General features: G+C 40.9%; 1 protein-coding gene across 1 annotated transcript in view; it reads right to left on the reverse strand.

The window, feature by feature from the left end:
- Nucleotides 1–12,917: 12,917 nt before the first annotated feature.
- The window catches only part of LOC147463548 (anaphase-promoting complex subunit 1-like), a 57,107-nt gene continuing 49,739 nt past the window's right edge, over nt 12,918–20,285 (reverse strand). Inside the window, exons 5-18 of the mRNA XM_086489574.1 lie at nt 19,050–19,127; nt 18,845–18,966; nt 18,580–18,752; nt 18,396–18,472; nt 18,192–18,305; nt 17,985–18,086; nt 15,299–15,439; nt 14,577–14,750; nt 14,428–14,491; nt 14,198–14,337; nt 13,941–14,059; nt 13,764–13,842; nt 13,560–13,670; nt 12,918–13,429 (exon numbers count right to left, since the gene is read on the reverse strand). Of these exons, the coding sequence (XP_086345700.1) occupies nt 13,010–13,429; nt 13,560–13,670; nt 13,764–13,842; nt 13,941–14,059; nt 14,198–14,337; nt 14,428–14,491; nt 14,577–14,750; nt 15,299–15,439; nt 17,985–18,086; nt 18,192–18,305; nt 18,396–18,472; nt 18,580–18,752; nt 18,845–18,966; nt 19,050–19,127 (1,914 nt within the window). The 3' untranslated portion in view covers nt 12,918–13,009. The remainder of the gene's footprint in view (nt 13,430–13,559; nt 13,671–13,763; nt 13,843–13,940; nt 14,060–14,197; nt 14,338–14,427; nt 14,492–14,576; nt 14,751–15,298; nt 15,440–17,984; nt 18,087–18,191; nt 18,306–18,395; nt 18,473–18,579; nt 18,753–18,844; nt 18,967–19,049; nt 19,128–20,285) is intronic.

Here is a 20,285-nt window from a genome sequence, read left to right on the forward strand (position 1 = left end):
GTGATGTCGAGCCTAGTTGCTGTAGTAAGCTACGGGCAGACAAGGTCGGAATCGAGCAAGAGAGGCAGGGAGTACCGCACTAGGGAGTAGCAAACGAGCAAGTGCCTACATCCTATCGCTTACCCCCATGAGGTGACATGTGGATCACACCAATGCAACCTGCTTACTTGCTTATAACCTCTGTTGTTGGTAGCAACACAACAAAGTAACCTGCAACCAAACCCTTCACTCTCAGAAGACCATCGCGAGTCTACAAATATTCTATTAGCCTCTTTAATGCATTTGATACTTTTGTATCTTTTTGTTTCCCCTTTCATTTCCTTGCTTAATACACAAAATTTTCATTTAAAAATGATAAGAGAGTGCTGGGGAGATAGTTTCAAAAGGGAAGATATTTTGTCGCCTAGGAGCCCCGTTGGGATGGGAGTTACTCACAAACAAAGGTTCTTATGGGTTATGGAGAAGGTCAAGACCAAGATGCGCAGGTGGGAGTACGTCCTTCTCCCCTTCCCAAGCTGGATAAAGGTTATCAATTCTTTCATGTTACCCTACATATCCTTCAATGGTTTGCTGCTTAAGCTAGCTAAATGCAACTGGAAAGAGTTCTTGAAACCAGTAAAAAGATTTTTTTGGAAAAATAACACTAAAGGCACAACACCCTGGAAATGGGGAAAATGGGAGACGGTTGCGAGACTTGTGGAGCAAGGTGGGATTGGGATTCTTAATCGGGCTTGGGATTCTTAACCTGAGCACTCACGCAGAGGCTCAATGTGCCAAGTTTTTCGTAGCCCTTGCTAAGGAACACTAGGCTTGGGATATTATGGCTAAAGATATGATGGACAACTCGGGCATCCTTCATCTTCTCCAAATGTGTGTTTTTCTGCAACCCTAATTCCAATAGTAACAACTTGCAGAAGTAGGATAGAAGTTAGTAATGTCCCTACAAGATTTTGGGACATCTACAAATTCCACCTGAGATATCTAGTGAGGACCATATCAGTTAAGTCAAGCAATTGTTAAGTCCGTACTAAGCATCAACAACCCTTTTGAAACTAAGAGCAGTCAAGGCATAGATAGAAATCAGTAAGAGAACAACCTTTACTATTGCTTAGACACACCATTATATTCAAAGGAGCACACCATATGTCAACAAAGTTAAGTAAGTGAGCATAAACAAAACTATATACAAACTAGCAAGGCTCAGGGTACAAACAAAAGGTAGCAATGGAAAGGTTATGTACAGGGACCATGTAAAAAAATATAAAATTAATAGGAGAGGCCACAATCAAGTCATGAAACTACTCAATAATAAGTAAAAAGTCAGTGAAAAAATTAGAAAAAAAGGTTACCCATTATTTATGATAATTCAACAAGTACATAGGATATAGTCCTATATGTACACTAGTCAAGCAATCATGCATTAGGTACACTGGACATGTTAGAAAATAGAAAGCACAAAAAATGACTATCCTCTAATTATGAAGAAGGTAGGTAGAAAACAACATAGATAACAAGAAAATCATTCTGCAAAGTGGTAGGATTTAAGAGTAGATCTTTAGCACTCCAAGCTCAGAGGAAGGAAAGAAGATAAGTATAGCCAAGCCAAGTAGACCTCCTAGTTGTCAATTAACCATTACCCAAAGCATGAGTCATAGAATCAAGCAATAGCCCTATTATCAAGGGATGATGTCAACAAGTTTCTAGAAACCCATTACCCACATTCTACCATAAGGTATAATGTATAACTACTTAAACCTCAAAATTTTCTATATAATTGTATCCCATTTTTGAAGCTTCCATGTAATCATAAAATGTTTTAGAAGAGATAAAATAAATTAGCTGGCAAATCATGTTGCTCACACTTTCCAAGAAGTACACACTAGTAGTAAAATATTGTTGGTTCACTAGAGAACCTTTGAAAAAGAAATCAACAATTCATCAATTATCCCTCATGAATTTCCCAATACAACTAGTGAAAAATTTATATTCGAGCAAAGAATCATCAGGCTGTTACCAAATACATGTGGTAGTGATGTGTGTGGACACACCAGGACCGCCGGGGCATTTTTTCCCTCTTTAGGAGGTTTTTTCCCCCCGAGCATTGTATATACGCCCATCACTCTAGGGCTATCTATCTTTCCATTGCACACTAAGTAATACACTCTCTATTGTGTGCCTTGAGCTTCCTTTGTCTTCTCCAAGCTGTGTGTGTTTCTCTGCAACCCTAATTCCAACAATTGGTATCAGAGCAGGTTGCATCCTCCTGGGCTTAGTCGCCAGCTGCTCCAGTACACGCCTGCTCACTTTCTCCGATTTCAATGAGCTTTAGCGAGCGTTCGCAGGTCGACAAATACTTCGGGTTTGCTCAGATTTTTGATTTGGGCTCATTTCGGCCTCCGTTTCCACTACAGGCAGGTTTGCACATGCAATTTCGTCATTTTGTGTAGAATTTTTGTCAGTGCTGTTTTCTGCATAACAGGTGCCTTATAGTCTTCTACGGTTTGTGCTATACAACACGTGTTGTTCCCACTCCATTTCTCCTATTTTCGGGCAGTTTTCACATCAGGTGCAACATTTACCATGGCTGACAACAACAACACAGATGTGTTCAAGATGTTTTTTGCTGAGGACAGGTTGGATGTGGACAACTACCCTATGTGGGCTTATACGATGCAACATGTTCTTGTGTCAAAGGGCGTCTGGAACATCGTGCAAGGCATTGATGTACGTCCTGGTTCTGAGGATGTAGGCAATGTTGAGGATGTTGCAGGTCTTGCTGCAAGGATTGTTGCTGTAAGAGTTATTTTGCCTACGGTAGAACAAGCTCGTTGGGATGTAAAGGATGCGCAAGCTCATGCATTGATTGCGTTGTCTGTGAAGCGCACCATTGTTCCTCACATTCATTCAGCAAAATCTGCAAAACAGGCTTGGGATATTTTGGCTGGTCTTTATGCAAGTCGCAATGAGGCTAAAATTACTTTGCTGCGTAAAGAGTTGGAGTCAAAGATTATGCATGAGGAAGATGACATGGACACTTTCCTTGCTAGTGTCAAGGATATCAAGGAGCAGCTTATTTCTGCAGGTGAAGTCATTTCAGATAGTTTCCTTGTGTAGACTGTTCTTGATGCCTTACCAGATTCTTACCAGACTTTTGCTAGTACTTGGAGACTTATGACCCAAGGAAATCCATAAGTTGTCAAGTTTGATGCATTATGCACATTGCTGTTGCAAGAGTCGCTTTCTAGAAAAAACAGGACTAGACAACGTGCAGTTGAACATGCTTTTATTGCTTCTCAAAGAAAGTGTGGTAACAGCAATGCAGCCACTTCTTATGGTTCTACTGCGAGTGGCAAAACTTCTGTTCCTAATGCTTCTGCTGGAGCACTTCGTTTGGAAATTCTGGTGATAAGGGCAAAAAGAAGATGCGTTGCCATTATTGCAAGGCTAATGATCACTTGATCAAGTCGTGTCCTAAGTTGAAGGCCAAAGAGTCTAAGAGGGTGGTTCCACAGACATTGTTGAGTCTTCTGTGAAAGGAGACTGTGATGCTAATGTTGATGCAAAATGGGCTTTTAGTGCAGAGTGCACTTACAATCCTGCTGTCCATGATGCATGCTTGTCAGTTTGCTACAGATTCACATGTGTGGTATTTCGATAGTGGTGCTACAAAGCACATTACCTCACATCGTGAATTGCTTACCTCTCTCGAGTCTATCCCTCATGGGAATTCAGTCACTTGTGCCAACAATGCATCTTATCCAGTTCAGGGAGTTGGAAAGATTGTGCTTAGTGCTGCTAATGGTAGTTCTTTCACACTTGTTGATGCACTTTATGTACCTGGGATCAAGAAGAATCTGTTGTCTGTATCCGCACTTGCTAGACTTGGACTTGTAGTCAAATTTGTGGATGACAGATGTACAGTTCATGATCTCAATTTTGGTGATGAAATTGTTGCATCTGGTCTTTTGTGCCGTGGGTTGTATAAGCTCACTTTGTATGACAAGTGTGGAAATTTTTTTGCAAATGCTGTTGCAGATTCATGGGCTATTTCATATGCAAAACTTTGGCATGCACGTTTTGGTCATCTGAATTTTGCCAGTTTGCTGCGTTTGCAAAAATCTGATATGGTTGCTTCTTTGCCGCCTCTTGAAGCACCTGTCAAACATGTTTGTGAAGGCTGTATTTTGGGTAAAATGCAGCGTTCTAGATTTCCAAAGGATGGTTCAGTTCGGGCCACATGCAGGTTGCAGCTTGTGCATAGTGATGTTTGTGGGCCCATGCAAACTCCGTCCTTGGGCAATTACTTGTACTTCGTGACTTTCATCGATGATTACTCCAGGCATGCATGGGTATTTCCGCTTAAAGCGAAGTCCGAAGTTTTTATGTGCTTCAAACAATTTCTGGCTATGGCTGAAAATGTTTCAAAATGTACTATGGGCACCCTCCGTTCCGATCGAGGGGGGAGTATATGTCTCATGAATTTAATGCATTTCTGGCTAGTCGTGGGATAAAACACCAATGTACAGTACCTTATACATCTCAACAAAATGGTGTTGCTGAGAGGAAAAACAGGTCACTGACGGAAATGGCACGATGTATGGTCAAAAGTCAAGCTTTGCCGCATTCTTTTTGGCTTGAGGCCATCATGTGTGCCACTTATGTACTTAACAGGTGTCCTACGAAATCTTTGTAGTCTGCTACTCCATATGAAGCATGGCATGATAGAAAGCCTTCTATTGAGCACATGTGTGTTTTTGGCTGTTTGGCATATGCTTTGGTGCCACAAGTACAGCGCAGAAAATTGGATGATAAGGCTGTCAAATGTATTTTTGTTGGTTATAGTGCTGAAAGCAAAGGTTACAGGTTGTATCATCCGCAAACAAAACGTATTCTGGTTTTTCGGGATGTAGTGTTTGTGGAAAATTCTGTTCAGCCCTTGCTGTCATGTACTAGAGACAATAATGTAAGCTCACAGGACATTTATGACACTTTGTTGCCTCTTTTCGGTGGTGGAAATACGAATGTAAGTTCCAATGAGGCAAATGTACAGCCTATGGGGGTTTCTGAAAATGTTCTAGATCAGCTTATTACCGATGCAGATGTACATGATGTACTTGATGAGGAAAGGGCTAAAAATGAGCAAGCTAGAGGTATGCCAAAATGGCTAGTGCACACTTTGCGTGACAGTAAATTGGATGCACCTTTGTCTAGTCGTACTCGTTCAGGCTCTCGCGATGCATGTTATGCATTAGATTGTTATGCTTTGGTTGTGTCTAGCTTACATGATGTTGAGGAGCCTCTGTCTTTTGATGAAGCATAGCATTCAGAAAATTGGATGGCTGCCATGCAATCAAAGTACGATGCACTCATAGAAAATGACACATGGACTTTATGTGATATGCCTCCTAGCAAAAAGGCCATTGGTACAAAGTGGGTTTACAAGTTGAAACGCAAGCCGGATGGTGAGATTGATTGCCATAAGGCTCGACTTGTTGCAAAGGGTTATGCACAACAAAAAGGCATAGATTATGGAGAGACTTTTGCTCCCACTTGTTGTATGACTACTGTGCGTTTTCTATGTGCATTGGCAACTCATTTTGGTTGGGATGTACATCAATCAGACATTGTTATTGCTTTCTTGAATGGTGACATATTTGAGGAAGTTTATGTAACGCAGCCTCGCGGTTTTGTCATAAAAGGACAAGAAGACAAAGTGTGCAAATGTAACAAGGCTTTGTATGGGTTGAAGCAATCTCCTCGTGCTTGGTATGAGAAAGATGACACTCATTTGGTCAAACAAGGCTTTCGTAACAGTTTAACAGAAAGCACATTGTATGGAAAGCGTGAGGGTGATGTACTTCTCATTGTGGTTCTTTATGTTGATGATTTGATGATCACTGGACCAAATGAGAGACATATTGCTGAATTTAAGGCTGATTTCAATGCTACTTTCAAGATGAAAGATTTGGGGCTGTTGCATCATTACTTGGGTATAAAGTTTAAGCAGTGTGATGATGGTATTGCCTTGTGTCAGAAAAGTTACATAGAGACATTGCTATGTAAGTTTGGACTTGAGGATTGCAAACCTATTGCCACTCCCATGGAAACAGGTTTGAAGTTGAGTCTACATGATGCTGGTGATACTGCTGATGTCACTCTTTACCAAACTGCTGTTGGCTGCCTCATTTATGTATGCAACACGAGGGCAGATATTCAAGTTGCAGTCTCACAGGTCAACAGATTTATGCATAGCCCAGGGTCTAAGAATTTGTAGGCTGTCAAGAGGATTTTCCGCTACCTTAGTGGCACTTTACATCTTGGCTTGTTTTATCCCAAGGGGGGATCATTGCCGCCAAACTTACATGCTTTTTCGCACTTAGATTGGGTTGGTTGTTTTGACACGAGAGTGTCCACAAGTGGTTTTTGTTTCATGCTTGGCAGTTCAAGTATATCATGGCTGAGCAAGAAGCAACCTACTGTGGCCACTTCGAGTTGTGAGGCTGAGTACAGGGCAGTCTTCACAGCTACGGTTGAGTGTGTATGGCTCAGACGCCTTATGGCTGATTCGGGTGTTGGACAGGACACTGCCAACACTATCTACGCTGATAGTTAGAGCGCATTGGTAGTTGCGAGGAACCCAGTTTTTCATGCTCGCACAAAGCACATTGAGGTGCATTACCACTATGTCAGGGAGAGGCTCTCAGCAGAAGAGATCAGCTTGACTTATGTGCCAACACAGGACAACCTTGCAGATCTTTTCACAAAGGCATTGTCTCATGAGAAGCTTGAAGCTTTCTGCAAAGCTTTGGGCTTACTCCCCTTTGTGGACTGATCATGTCCTTAGGGCATGACACTTCCCTTTACTCATGTGCCAACTCTCGTTCACCACATCACTCTAGGGGGGATTTGTTACCATATACATGTGGTAGTGATGTGTGTGAACACACCAGGACCGCCGGGGCATTTTTTCCCTCTTTAGGAGGTTTTTTCCTCCGAGCATTGTATATACGCCATCACTCTAGGGCTATCTATCTTTCCATTGCACACTAAGTAATACACTCTCTATTGTGTGCCTTGAGCTTCCTTTGTCTTCTCCAAGTTGTGTGTGTTTCTCTGCAACCCTAATTCTAACACAGGCAACTAGCAATCCTAAAAATATTCCAAACTTAGTCTCTGAGAGGCCAACCCATCCTTGTGTCTACCAAAGATACAAGCTTAGTTCTAGATAAAGGAGCAAGTCCAAATAGATGAGGCCAAGATTGTATCATGTAGCAAAAAATAGTAGAAACAATTAGGTCCAAGACCAATAAGAAGATCCATGTAGCATTAGAGTAAGGGATATTCATCCATTACAATATAAAAGACAACAACATTATGGTTTTTCCAAAGAACACCCAAAACATTCCTAGTTCTAAGAGTGAACTAAAGATAAGAAATCATCAAGCCAATATTCAGAAGCAATGCAGCTATAAAATGCTATGTTTAAATGACATATCTCATTTTAAAAGCTAATTCCTCTCATTTAAACATAGATCATAGCATCAAGGCCATTCTCAAAGTGTTTTCATAAGAAAAAACTAAAAGCCAAGTACACATGAGAAAAATAATGAAAAACCAGCCATGAGGAAGCACCCTCAACAATCTCCATTTGTAGAATGGGGAACACACCCCACTTGGAGACCAAAAAGAAGGCACCACTTCAAAGCACTCTTTCTTTCCCGCACACTCTCTCTAGCTTGAAAGATAGCACAACAAGAAAACCAAACACTAATTGAGGGATGTAAATCCCTCACCTTTATATAGAGTATAGGAGTTGAAATGAGTTGGCAACCAATTTCTCTCATTTTATAGTCAAGCAACCCTCCCACTAGTTCATAAGAGATAAAAAGAGCTAGTAATGCATTCCATCTCCAAAGCAAGCAATCAACAAGGAATGTAGCCTCCAACATCCATGAGTCAATCAATGGGGTTATACATGATCAAATCCATGTATCATAACATGTGTATTTTGAAAGAGCGAGCATGCAAATGCAGCGGTAAGAGAGATGATACAAAACACCCTCTAGGTGATAGTTTTAAAACCATTGGAAGCAAGAATCAAATAAAGAGGAAAAAAACATTATAGCAGAACTTACAGCTATGAATGGTGAGCCCGTCAGTTGCACAAAGGGGGATAACTGTATAGTGAAGAGAGGGGTTTAACCCCAAGGGAAGTCACTGCAATGCAAGTTTGGTAGAGGAGGGGACATAGGGGAAGGGCTTGAGAAAGAACATGTGGTGAGGAAGGCGGAATAAAGTGCCTCTTATAGTTCAAGAGGTTTTACATGTATGACTCACAAGGAGAGGATCCACCCCAACCAAGCACTCCTCTACGGAGCTTGAAAAATTGTAAATAAGAAGCCATTCTCATGGTAACTCCAAAGTGGGAAAGAAGGTATCAAGGTACCATCCAATCAAAATAGGGGTAATATTTTAGAGTGAAAGTCATAACTGCTAGGTTTAAGCAAAGCCAAGACTAAGAAGGTAGGAAAGTCATGAGATACAAGTAGAACCCGTGTCATAATACGTGCTTTGAGAGATCCAAGGCTTTAATGCTAGAATTCATTAGTGTAGGAATCAGATACGCTATTTAAACTCAGAGGAGCTAGAATTTTGGGGATAAGCTTTACTTCCGAGGCAAAGCATGAGTTAAGAAATTCCAATATATAGGCTTATCCACGACTAAAAACTAGCCAAGCCTTGAGAGGAAAAAGATCAAGGTAAGTGAAGTAAACTCAAGTATGTGTGAATGCGTGTGTGGTCATCTTGTAGAGGTTTCATGCTTTGATATAATGATTTTTATTTTAGGTGAGCATTTTTTAGCAAGGTTTTTTTATTCCAAACAAAAGAATTAAATTAATAATTGCTTAAAATAGTAAAAAGGATCCAAAAACAAAAAATAGAATAATACAAAGAGACTATTATTTTAAAGAGCCATCTATCACCCATTTTGATTTTCAAAGAGGCAAAAAAGCTCAATAGAATAATACAAAGAGACTATTATTTGAAAGAGCCATCTATCACCCATTTTGATTTTCAAAGTGACAAAAAAGCTCAATGCCATTGAAGATAGTATTATTTAAACAATCCATCTCACAGATCGATTTGAAAAGAGAAGCTACTATCATTTGAAAGAGCCTTCAATCACACGTTTTAATTTAGAAAAGGACCAAAGCTCTTGAAAACTCCATGTTATATGTGGTAGATAGATACAAAGCATAGATAGTTGTGGGAAGTAGGCCTACTCCATACAAGGGTAGGTATATCGACTCAAGGCACTGTGAGGATCCTCTATACAAAGGAGTGGCTCAAGCAAAGAATAGGAAGAAATAAAATTTACAAGTGTATCGGCAAGACAAGGCTTTCCTTGCTCCTTGTGTTCTACAGCGTCAAGGCAAGTGTACGACTTATCCTTTTTGATCTCTACATCATATATGTTGGTCCTTTAACAATCAATGTTGAAGGTCTCAAAGGAAATTCTCCACTCACAACACCTCCTCTATGATTCTTGCTTTTGTCTTAACTTTATTCTTATCCTCTTTGTTACCGCCTTAGAGATTGACGAGTGATGTTTCACCTGAATGCCATTGCATAGACATGAGTTGCGGTTGGTTTCCACTTCCTTTGTTAGAGTATCTTGTTTTAGCTTATGATATTGTTGGCCCATTTTCCATCGCCCATTATCATTTGTAATGTGATTGTATTGCCCAAAACACCTCATTCACTTTTTGTGACACTACATCTTCTTCATTGCACTTTGCCCCTCTACTAGGTGTAGTTTTGGTAAATTGAATCTTTCTAGGCTGGCCTCTAGTTATTCTATGGATGTGACATTGTACTCTAGATGCTACAATCTTATCCTTTTGTTGTTAATGAGCAGATTTTGTGGTTTCTTGTCAAAGGGAATTGCCCTCCATACATAGCATTCATATATTGGATGTGTTTACCATTCACACCACTTTCATTGGATTGTTTTTTGTGCATGTATCACATAGAAGATCTTCCTACTAAAATCTTCACTTGCTAGCCAACTACCATCCTAGCATATTGGTTTGTGGAGTTTCCGATTGTTCCATGCCTCCCTCTTATCTATGCCAATGCATTCCTCAATTGTCCTATTTGTACCTCCCACATGCTTATTAAAATATCCCTGATCAAAAGGTCTTGGTCTTGAACATGTCCACTATCATTGAAGAACTTGTGGAAATTGAGAAGTTTATCATGCTAAGATATTGTGTGGGGATGTCATGGACAATGTATAGAACCCAATTGTGTGCATATCTAACCAAAGGAAAAACCTTGTGGGATAAAGCCTTTGTTTACTAGTCTAAGGCACAATACACTTTAATTGAGAGGTGTTTTAAATCATCCAAGCATCCTCACTATCTAAGTGAATAAATTGAACTGCCTTGTCAATAGAATCTTGTCCATCTTCTTTTGCAACAAGCTTATCATGTTGTTGATCCCATGGTAAGTCCTACTTGAAACATTCCTGAATTGCTAGACTCTTTTGCAACAAGCTTAGCATGTTGTTGATCCCATGGTAAGTCCTACTTGAAGCATCCATGAATTATGTGACTTTTTGCAAAATGAATACCTTTTGACTTTTCTCTTGGTGACAAACGCTCCAATGGTGGTATCAAAATCAATGAGACTTCAACTTTCTTCACGGGACATTTGTCTACCTGCGTTCAAAGCAATGACAATCTCAACAAACATTGATTCATTAGTGATGCTCTATAGAACAACCTTTATTTTCTCATAATCAAGTATACATTCCATCCTGTACCTAGATGCTATGATTACAACAATGAGGTAAGCAAGGTCTCTTCAGGGCATTAAGGTTTGGACAAAACGATGCGTAATTAAGCGAGGAGGTTGTGTTTAGATGAGCATTTTCAAGCAAGTGTTTTTTATTTTTAAATAAAATAATTAAATCAAAAAACTAAAATAGTAAAAAAGATCCAAAAATACCTCAATCCTTAAGCAAGAAAAAACATCGACCAACATTCTTCAAACAATACGCTAGACTTTGATACAAATGTAACGACCCCTCTAGATACGCACTGAGGTTTGTTTTGCTAGTGAGCTGGATCCATGGATTCCTGTTTTGCACACAACTCTAACTCCCATATTTGGAAGTCGCAATCATAACAAAAAGAGAACTAACCTAACTCTACCTCACAAGGGAGTGGCTAAGAGTCCTAAATTCATCAAGGTCCTAATTGCTTAAGAGTAAACTGATTAGTCCACTTGGAGAACCTACACTTTTTACCTCACATTGAAGAGGCACAACCACCAATTCCCTTCGCAAATCCAACTTGGCTTAAACTCTACGTACCTAGCATCTAACTAGTGGAATGTTACCCAACTCATCGGGTGCACCCATCCATAGGATGCCACCTTTGAGCATCCATCCACCCACACATAATAATACAAAGATACCATTATTTGAAGAGACATCTATTGCCGATTTTGATTTATATTGAGAGGCCACTATCATTTGTACAGCCTTCAATCACATACTTGAGTTTAAAAAAGACTAAAGCTCTTGACAACTCCATTATATTTGTCATACAAAGATACAAAGCATAGAGAGTTACACAGTGGCTCAAGCGAAGAATACGAAGAAATACAATACACTAGTGTTTATAGGCAAGACAAGGCTTCTTGCTCCTCGTGCTATACAAAGTCAAGGCAAGTTTAAGACTTATGCTTCTTTAACTCTATATCCATTGACTATCAATGTTTGAAAGTTCTTCGAGGATCTCAAAGGACATTCTCCACTCAAACCACCTTCTTCATGATTCTTGCTTCCATCTTAAGTGCCCCTCTTGTTATCTACCTAGTTGCCACCTTTGAGATTGCTGAGCAATGTTTAACCCGAATGCCATTGCATAAACACGAGTCTTGGTTGCTTTCCACTTCCTCTATTAGAGGATCTTGTTTTGGCTTAAGGCATTGTTAGACAATTCTCCACAATTGTCTGCCTTCTTTGAGACCAGTGGCAATCCCAACAAACGCTGATTCATTAGTAATGTTAATAAGAAAAACCTTCATATTCTCACAATCAAGTATAACTTTTGACTGTAGTGAGTTGCCAAAAGAGTATCACAAGATTCATAAATTGAACTGGATAGTCAAACTTGGTTCATTAGCTTAGCTATTAAGAAGGCCAACCTTTATATCATCATCAAGTAGAACTGAGTATAATGACAGTCAAAAGAAAAGGATTTGAAGACTCATGAAGTTGTTGAAACACTAGACTCACTTTCTACATACTTCTTACCAGATGGATAAATTGCATCTAGGAAAGTGGCTTTAAAGTTATCAATATTACCACCAAATGTGGCCTCTAAAGTGGTCCAAATGTCATTAGCTGATGCAAAAGATTAGCAGGAGCAAGAAGCAATTTACTCTTCTCGACCCAAGTAGAATGCCGATGTAGATCTGTACAATCATGTTCAAGTTCTTTAATCATGACAACCTTCCCAACTAACCTCATCAAAAGTGTCATTTGGTTTTCCAAAGAGAATCAAATTCCTAAAGATCTTTCCATGGTGTAAGCTACAACAGATATGAGAACCAATTATCAGAACTCCTGAGCTCCTTTTGAAGGTGTTTCACACCTCTAAACATGGTAAGAATTTTAACTCCCTTTCTTTAACACTAGCAGCCACGGGACAAAAGAAGGCGGAGTCAGCACACGGCGAGATGGATTGAGAAATTCTCCACTAATGTAGAATAAGGTGGATTGAGAGTCTCTCCGTGGTATTAGAAGAGGACAAATCCTCCCTATAATCATAATAACCTATCATGGTTACACAAAAATAATCCCGACCATAAAGGGTAAACAGTGCGTGATCAAACATTAGTACTAATCACAAGAGTAAACTAAGATTGAGATAAGATAAATAAGGCTTTACACATTAATCTTGCTCTTATATCATGTTGACTATCACAAAGAAAATCAACATCTTATTAGATAATTGATCTGGACAAGGGCTTTAGTTGCGGTCCCTGGTAACAGTAAGGCTACCCAAGGTAAGCTGAAAGAGCAATCAGCATTTACAGGACACACAGCGAGAAAGCTTGCAAATTGCTTGAAAGCGTCACAGAGTCGAGCAGGGCAGGGGATATTGTACCATTGCAAGTAGAATGCAAGTAAAGCAGGGTTAGTTATAGGTGTCCAATGACGACCACTTTGAAAGCTTCTCAAGTAGTTGAGAAGATCTGTTGCAAGTGTGCTTGTTGCACCTCCAGGTAGCTGGACATTTAATAGATCATCAATGTGTATTGCAAGCGCTGCAAGGAAAGTTTTCTGCAGCAAAGGTATTCCTTGCAGTTGCAATGAATTGCTTCCTATGGCTTCGTTGTAGGCTAGTGCCACCTGTAGGAGAAGACAAGATCGGTATGAGCTTGAGGGTTTGCATGCATACATGTATGAACGAGTGCATTCTTGCATTGCCATTCATAGCCCAGTAGGTTCGTTGAAAAATAAGCCTGACATCCTCAGTTACCTTCAGACTTCTAAGGGATACGGATCTGCATATAGAACTGCTTGGGGTTCCATGCGGACTTCTTGCCTCTCGAATAAGCTCTTCCACAACGGTGTAAAAAGCCAAATAAGCCTATACAAACAGAAGCTATGTGTGGTGAGCTCAAGGCGAACGCTTCAAGGCCAAACATCTTCTTTGTGGCACAGCAGATAATGTCATTTGTACCTGTAGAAGTGCTGGCTTGTCTGAACTAACACATTCAAGAAGGGCTTGCAGACAGAACTCCTCAAATTGGCTTCCCACTCTACAAAAAAGCAGAAACTCATATTGCTTGTGCATTAATGGTTTAGGGTCGGTAAAACCAGAAGTGTTAAAAAGGTTTGCAAAACTTCAAATTTATACTTTGTGCAGATCATTTGCGAGAATGCTCTCAAGCTTGGATCTGCAGAAAAGGTGCTGACTACTTTGTCCACTTCAGAATTTTCAATAAGTTCTACTGATGCATTGACATCTCTGAGACCCTGGAAAATGATTTGAATACAAAATCAAGTCAATGTGGAAAGTCGCAAACCTTGAGCATGCTTTGCAATTCAAGACTGGCAATAGAGATGTGATTTAGCACTTAACAACAAGAAGAAATGTAGATTGCCACCATTCACCTGTTGCAAAGTTCTCGACAATAGTGAGCGACATCCGATAGGATCATCCTCATAAGATCGTGCACCCACTTTCCGCTTTACACGAAGAACGCCTTTACCAAAAGGATTGCTCAAGTCATTGGATTCCCACCACGATGAACCTGCTAACCAAAACGAACTCTTAGCAAGGAAAAAGTACACTTCAAGCATGATACTGGTTCAAACAAGTCTTGTGCTAGCCTCTGCCTAACCACAGGGGGTAAGCTTGATATCTTGGGGCCAGTAACGTGGACCGCACACTCGAACACGTTGCAGCTGCAAATGTCACACCAACTCATCAGAGAACCAAGTGCATACATCAAGTTGCCTAAGTGCATTGATAAATGTTTGAAGCACATACTGCAGAACGCTCTGGCAACAGGCAAGGAGTGACTTGACAAAAGGTAGTGTCCACATGTGAGGCAGATTCTTGGAGGGTTACTTCAAGCGGCACATAAACAGGAAGTCCCGTGTCCACATCAATGGTCTCAATGCAACGAGACTCGGTGGCTAGCACATACAAATGTCGAAAAGCCTACATAGTAATAAGCAGAAAATGATAGAATGTGAAAGAACATCAATTACAGTCCCAGCTAAAGCTTGTAAATAGATAACAAACAGCCATTCATAGTGGAACTCGCACATCGGGATGATGTTTCTATGAAAGCACACTAACCGAAACCACGACAGCCCATCGCCAAAACAAATCCTGTTCTAGCCAGGAGTTTGTGGATTCAACTAACCAATTGAAAAAATCTGTTCTAATTAACCCGGCTATAAGTACTAAAGCACTAGACTAAAATAATACAGTGTGTTCCCATGGATGACCTCAAACTTCGAATAAGAAATCCAGAATCCTATGATATTTCCTGAACAAAAGGTAGTCTTTCTAAATAGCCAAAGACAAAAAAATTCTGTTAAACTATTACAAAATAAAATAAAGTGGAATAACTAACAACTAGAATTCATACTCACAACCAAAAAAAAACATTGCAACAGAGATGTAGGAGCACCTATCAACATCTAAAGATGCTGAACAAATCATGATATAATCAATAGAGAACATGATAACTTTTAAGATACCTGAAGATGGCATCTATGATCATTTGGCGCAGTTGGAAAACGTGGGTACAAGGCAATGAGTAGAGCTGCAACTGCATTGTTGTTTGTAGCAAAAGTTGCAGTACCGCCCCCAAGAAAAAGAAATCCCAACGCCATGCTGATCTGAAACCATCACCAATAACAGTTAACATTCCAAAGCCACATGTGAAATACTACTGCTTGAATTTTGGCTTGGAGAACATTTCACATTCATGAGCACTCTCTAGGGTCAGCAGCTGTTTCAAAGCCCATACCCTATTGAAGAACTTCCTTGCTGTGCTTTACAGCCACAGCTATGTCCTGGTTTCCTCTATCTAACTCCTACAAAGCTGCTCCATTCTGAAAGAATGGAATATCTCTTTGTCTGTTGTGGCAAAATGATCATTCTAAAAACATTCATTGAGGGTATCTATATAGGCAGGCCTATAACACCAATATGTAGGACACAAACTGAAGATAAGCTATAAAATCCTGCAGACGTTGAACAAAAGTCACAATGCACAATTCATGCATCCCCTCATTGCAATGAGGACCTAAACGCTGCTACACTCCTTGACATAACACCAAAGGAACCTAAATGTTGCTATACCTGTGTCATCATTACTCAAATGTCACCCCACTCCTAAAAGTGCCCTCATAGGATTGACGATGTATCGTCCACAGGACGTGACATAAGCCGTACTAGTGCATATAACAAGCAAAAGGAAAGGACTTTCTTGTAACACTGATGTCCCATGCAATATGCAGAGACACCCTCATTCCCAAGTCTTGGTGGGAAAAGCAGGTTGGTAGGGCCCCCCAAAATAGGTCTGTTGACGCCATCTAATAGAAGATTGATTAAAAATGATCGCCTTCGTAAAACAAGCCACTTCACACTAGCAGCGAATGCCATGTGAACCCATCCTGATATCTAAGGAATAACAGTTATCCCTGAGATTGATTGATGCCCACAGAAAAACATTCAGAGACCAAAGGCAGGAGAACATATCTTAAGGAGCAGTAGAAATGAGAATTATGTCAAATTTGCCTCAAGTGGCGCTTCATCTTCAGCATGGCTTACATGGGGGCAGCCATAGTGGCCACACGATGCCAGATTTTCTAGTCAGTTGGTGGTTGCCGCAACTAGCTTCAGCTAAGGAGAGGCTTGTGTGCGGCAAAGAGGGGGAAAATGAAACTCCCTACAAATAATTTGGACCCTTGTGTTGGAGTTCAAGTTATTGGTGTTTGAACCCATCGGTTGGAGTTCAAGGCACATGCATTTGGCAAGGAACCAATCAGACATATCTAAAACACTATGGATGAGTGCACCAATCCATTGCTGTTGGCCGCCGGATAATGGATAGGATGTGTTTCAAAGTTCATTGTCTTGAAAGTTTGGACGTGATGTGTTCACAATTCATGAATGGGGATTCTTGAACGTAGTGTGGAGCTATAGTTCGATCTTCTATGAGGCAAACGGTGCTCAAGATGGCATTCGTCTCAGCTTATCAACAAATATTCGGCTTAAGCCATCTTCCTATGATGTCTAACGTCTGGTCAAAAAACAAGTAGGGTTCAAGCAGAACATAGCAATTTAGCCCAAATTCAAGGTCTACCTCATCTTCTTTCAAACAACTCTGACGTGCACATTGGAACACCATGTAAATGGCAGTCTGCAATGCACAACATTTTCTTGAACAATCTGACTTGTCAACAATATTGCGAAAGTAGCAACACCCTTGAATACAGAGTATTCCCATATCCTTTTCACAGCAAGGTAAAGGCCCATACAATCTTGGAGCTCACCCGTTTGAATTTGACAATGGATATGAGCAGCACACACTCATTCGCTAGTGTATCAGGAGGTAAAATAGTTAGACTCATCAAGAACTTCCGAGGGTCTTCCAAAACAAAAGTTAAACTAGAGACAATAAGACAAAGAAAGAAGGAATGAAGACAAGTTATTGGCTTTATCACTCAAATCCTCATCTTGAAAGCAATGGGGCTATGCAACTCCACAATTGCCCCAGCACAAGAGCTAACTGCTTGACTGATGTTGTTGATGCTAGCTGCAATAGCCTGAGACCTTCTGAATCATAACTGTCTGGTTGACAAGCTTCTAAGTATTAGTCCTAAGTATATCGTTTTCGATGGATGTAGAGTAAGATTTCTAACAAGTACTCACTCTTCTGTGCTGCCTCTGCACTAACTGAAAGAAACACTGAAGAGTGACCAAACTCAAATCTTCAAGGATGCCTCAGAGATGACATGACCATTGTGTAAAGCTCTGATGTGAGCGGCACCGCTCATCTAATAACTAACCCATCTCACAACGGTCCAAATGCAGCTCACGTTCCCTATGGCCGAACAATCCCGACAGTTATACACTAGCCCTTAGAGGAGTCAAACCTTAGATCCTCAGCCCTTTGTAACTCCCACTCTCTGTATGTACTATGTATGCAACGATCTTCTCATTTCTCTCCTCTCTTTAAACTTTAAAGATTATGGCTCAACTTTGGAGGTGACCTTTTTTAGTTAGAAAAGAGGCACAATATCGTCATCAAAATTTATGTAAACAGAGAAATAATATCAAAGCTGCCTAAAGACCAAAAGTAAGACTGTTTGTCAAAAACGGCATGCATTGTTCTTCCACTTCAGGTCATGCTGTGAAGAGACAAGGAAATCTTACAGCCATATGATTTCCATAGCTGATTGTACCAGCTGTGTCACTCCTGCGTCTCAAGTAACGTAAGAGCTTAAAAGTGCCCAGGTGACCACTGCCTGCCATAACCTGAAAAAAGTTAAGCCATCCGATCTGAGCAAAAGGAACATACAAATGTAACTTGAAATACTTTCTTATTTGAAGCAACTCTACATATTCAAGAAAGGCCCTTACCACACTCAAAGAAAGTGCAGCCACATTTAGGCACGTTTCTAATGTACCACGATCAACATATGAGTATTTCCCATCTGGACCCACAGTTCCTCCCACAGGAGCTGCAGATCTTTTCTGCAACATCCAGGGAGGTATTTGCATCAGCACAAAAAAGCACAGTATGATTTTTTCTGCAATGGTGCAAGGTGTCAGATAACTACACACCTCCTTCAAGAAGTAATGAGTGTATTGGTATAGCAATTCCTGAGCTTCTGCACTGCAGGTACCAGCATATCTCAAACCTGAAAAAATGGTGAAAACATTAGAAGCTTTCAAAACAAAAGCAGCTGAGGCTTGGAACAGCTAAGTAATAACTATTGGGTGAATATTTAAATTAATGAAATGTAACCTATTGACAAGCATGCTCCGGCCAAGATATTAACATGAGCGTGAGCAAGAGCTTCCATATCAACTTCTGCTGAGCGACTATCGTAGCCTTCTTTCTCCTTCATTGTGATACCAATAAACTCCTTCACAATTGCAGGTACTTGACCTTGAATCCAATCTTCACTTGCCTGCACACTAGCCCAATATGCATACTGTGTTTGTATTCTCTCCCCATAAGACTCAATCCGAATTTTGCAGTTTGTTCAAGGCACTAAAAGAAAAGTAACCTATCCCATAAGACAAGATTGCGAGCAACAACACGAATCAGGATGAAATCTGGTCGCACATATTCCAGTGCGAAGTGTGTGTCTGGAGTAGAAAGCCTTGCAGCTACTTCCTCACAGTTTGTCTGTTAGCCCGCAACATCAAGCTGCGAATATCACTCCACCATATATGTTAGAAGGATTCAGGATTCCGCAAGAGAGAGCTCACCTTTAAAAACATTAGACCAAGCGCGAGCGTTGCTCCAGGTGACGTTACATCAAGGTTGACATTTGAGCCTTCCATCACCTATCAGTAGCCATATTAGAGCTTGTGTGATAGAAAACTCGTAATGGTGAAGAATCATTATGAACCTCAGAAGTAAGTATTTATTGCAATTTGGCTTTTAAACTCTGAAAACACCTTTAGAAAGAAAGAAAGATGCATATGTCCCTTAAATGCCAAAATGGCCTATGAGACAGAACAAGGTACAACTGATGATAATATCTTTGATCATAATGTTGCAAAATTGAAGCTAGAATAGAAAAGAAACAGCTCCTTGATGACTCCAGAGCTGTAGACTACAACTAGCATGTCAAGGGAGTAGTCTATATTCAGCACTTTATCTCACAGCTTCACTGTGAGATCTCTATCCGCACCTACCGCTCAGTCCCACAATGTAGAGGTCCACAAGTGAATGGTACCCCTTTCTACCCTTTCTAAGTTAGGGTATGCATAGCCGAAGCAATCTCCGCAAACTGTTTGATGAACCGCCTATAGTAAGAGCACAAGACCAAGACGCTCCTCACATCATACACCTTCTGCAATGTAGGTCAATTGCACTAGCCTCAATTTTTGTTTGATCCATACTAACACCCTTGGGCGAAACAATGGGTCTCAAGAAGTGTATCTCTAGCAAAAAAAACTTGTTCTTCTTTCCGTTGATTGCCAATCTCTATTCCCGTAACGATCGGAGCAGCTGTGTCAGATGTTTGCGACATAGTTACAGGGGACGGGGGGGACGGGCCCTTGGGTCGGGGGACACCCGTAACTGGGCCGGGGACGGACGGGGACGCCATGGGACGGTCGGAATTCTGGCCGGACGGATGGGTCACAGGTTGCCCGACCGGGGACGGCTGGAACGGATTGGGGACGGTAGGGAACGGCCATTTTCAGGCGGGCAAAAAAATCCAGTTTTTGAAAAAACTGACCATTTTAAACGGCCAGTTGCAGTCAACGATTACTTTTTTTTGTGGGGGGGGGGGGGGGGGGGGGGGGGGGGGGTTTGGCCCTTGGGAGGCTATAAAAGCCCCCTTGGGCCTCTTATTCCCTCAAGCTCTCCTCTCTACTCAAGGCTCAAGCTCCATGACTATGGGCCGTGGCCCGTACGCTCTACGGTCTACCTTCTAGAGGCTTCTAAGCCTTCTACACTCTAGTGACTCTACACTCTACCCTTGAGTCTCCACT

Source organism: Adiantum capillus-veneris, chromosome 2 (assembly GCF_014529385.1).
Source record: "Adiantum capillus-veneris isolate H3 chromosome 2, ASM1452938v2, whole genome shotgun sequence".
NCBI lineage: Eukaryota > Viridiplantae > Streptophyta > Polypodiopsida > Polypodiales > Pteridaceae > Adiantum > Adiantum capillus-veneris.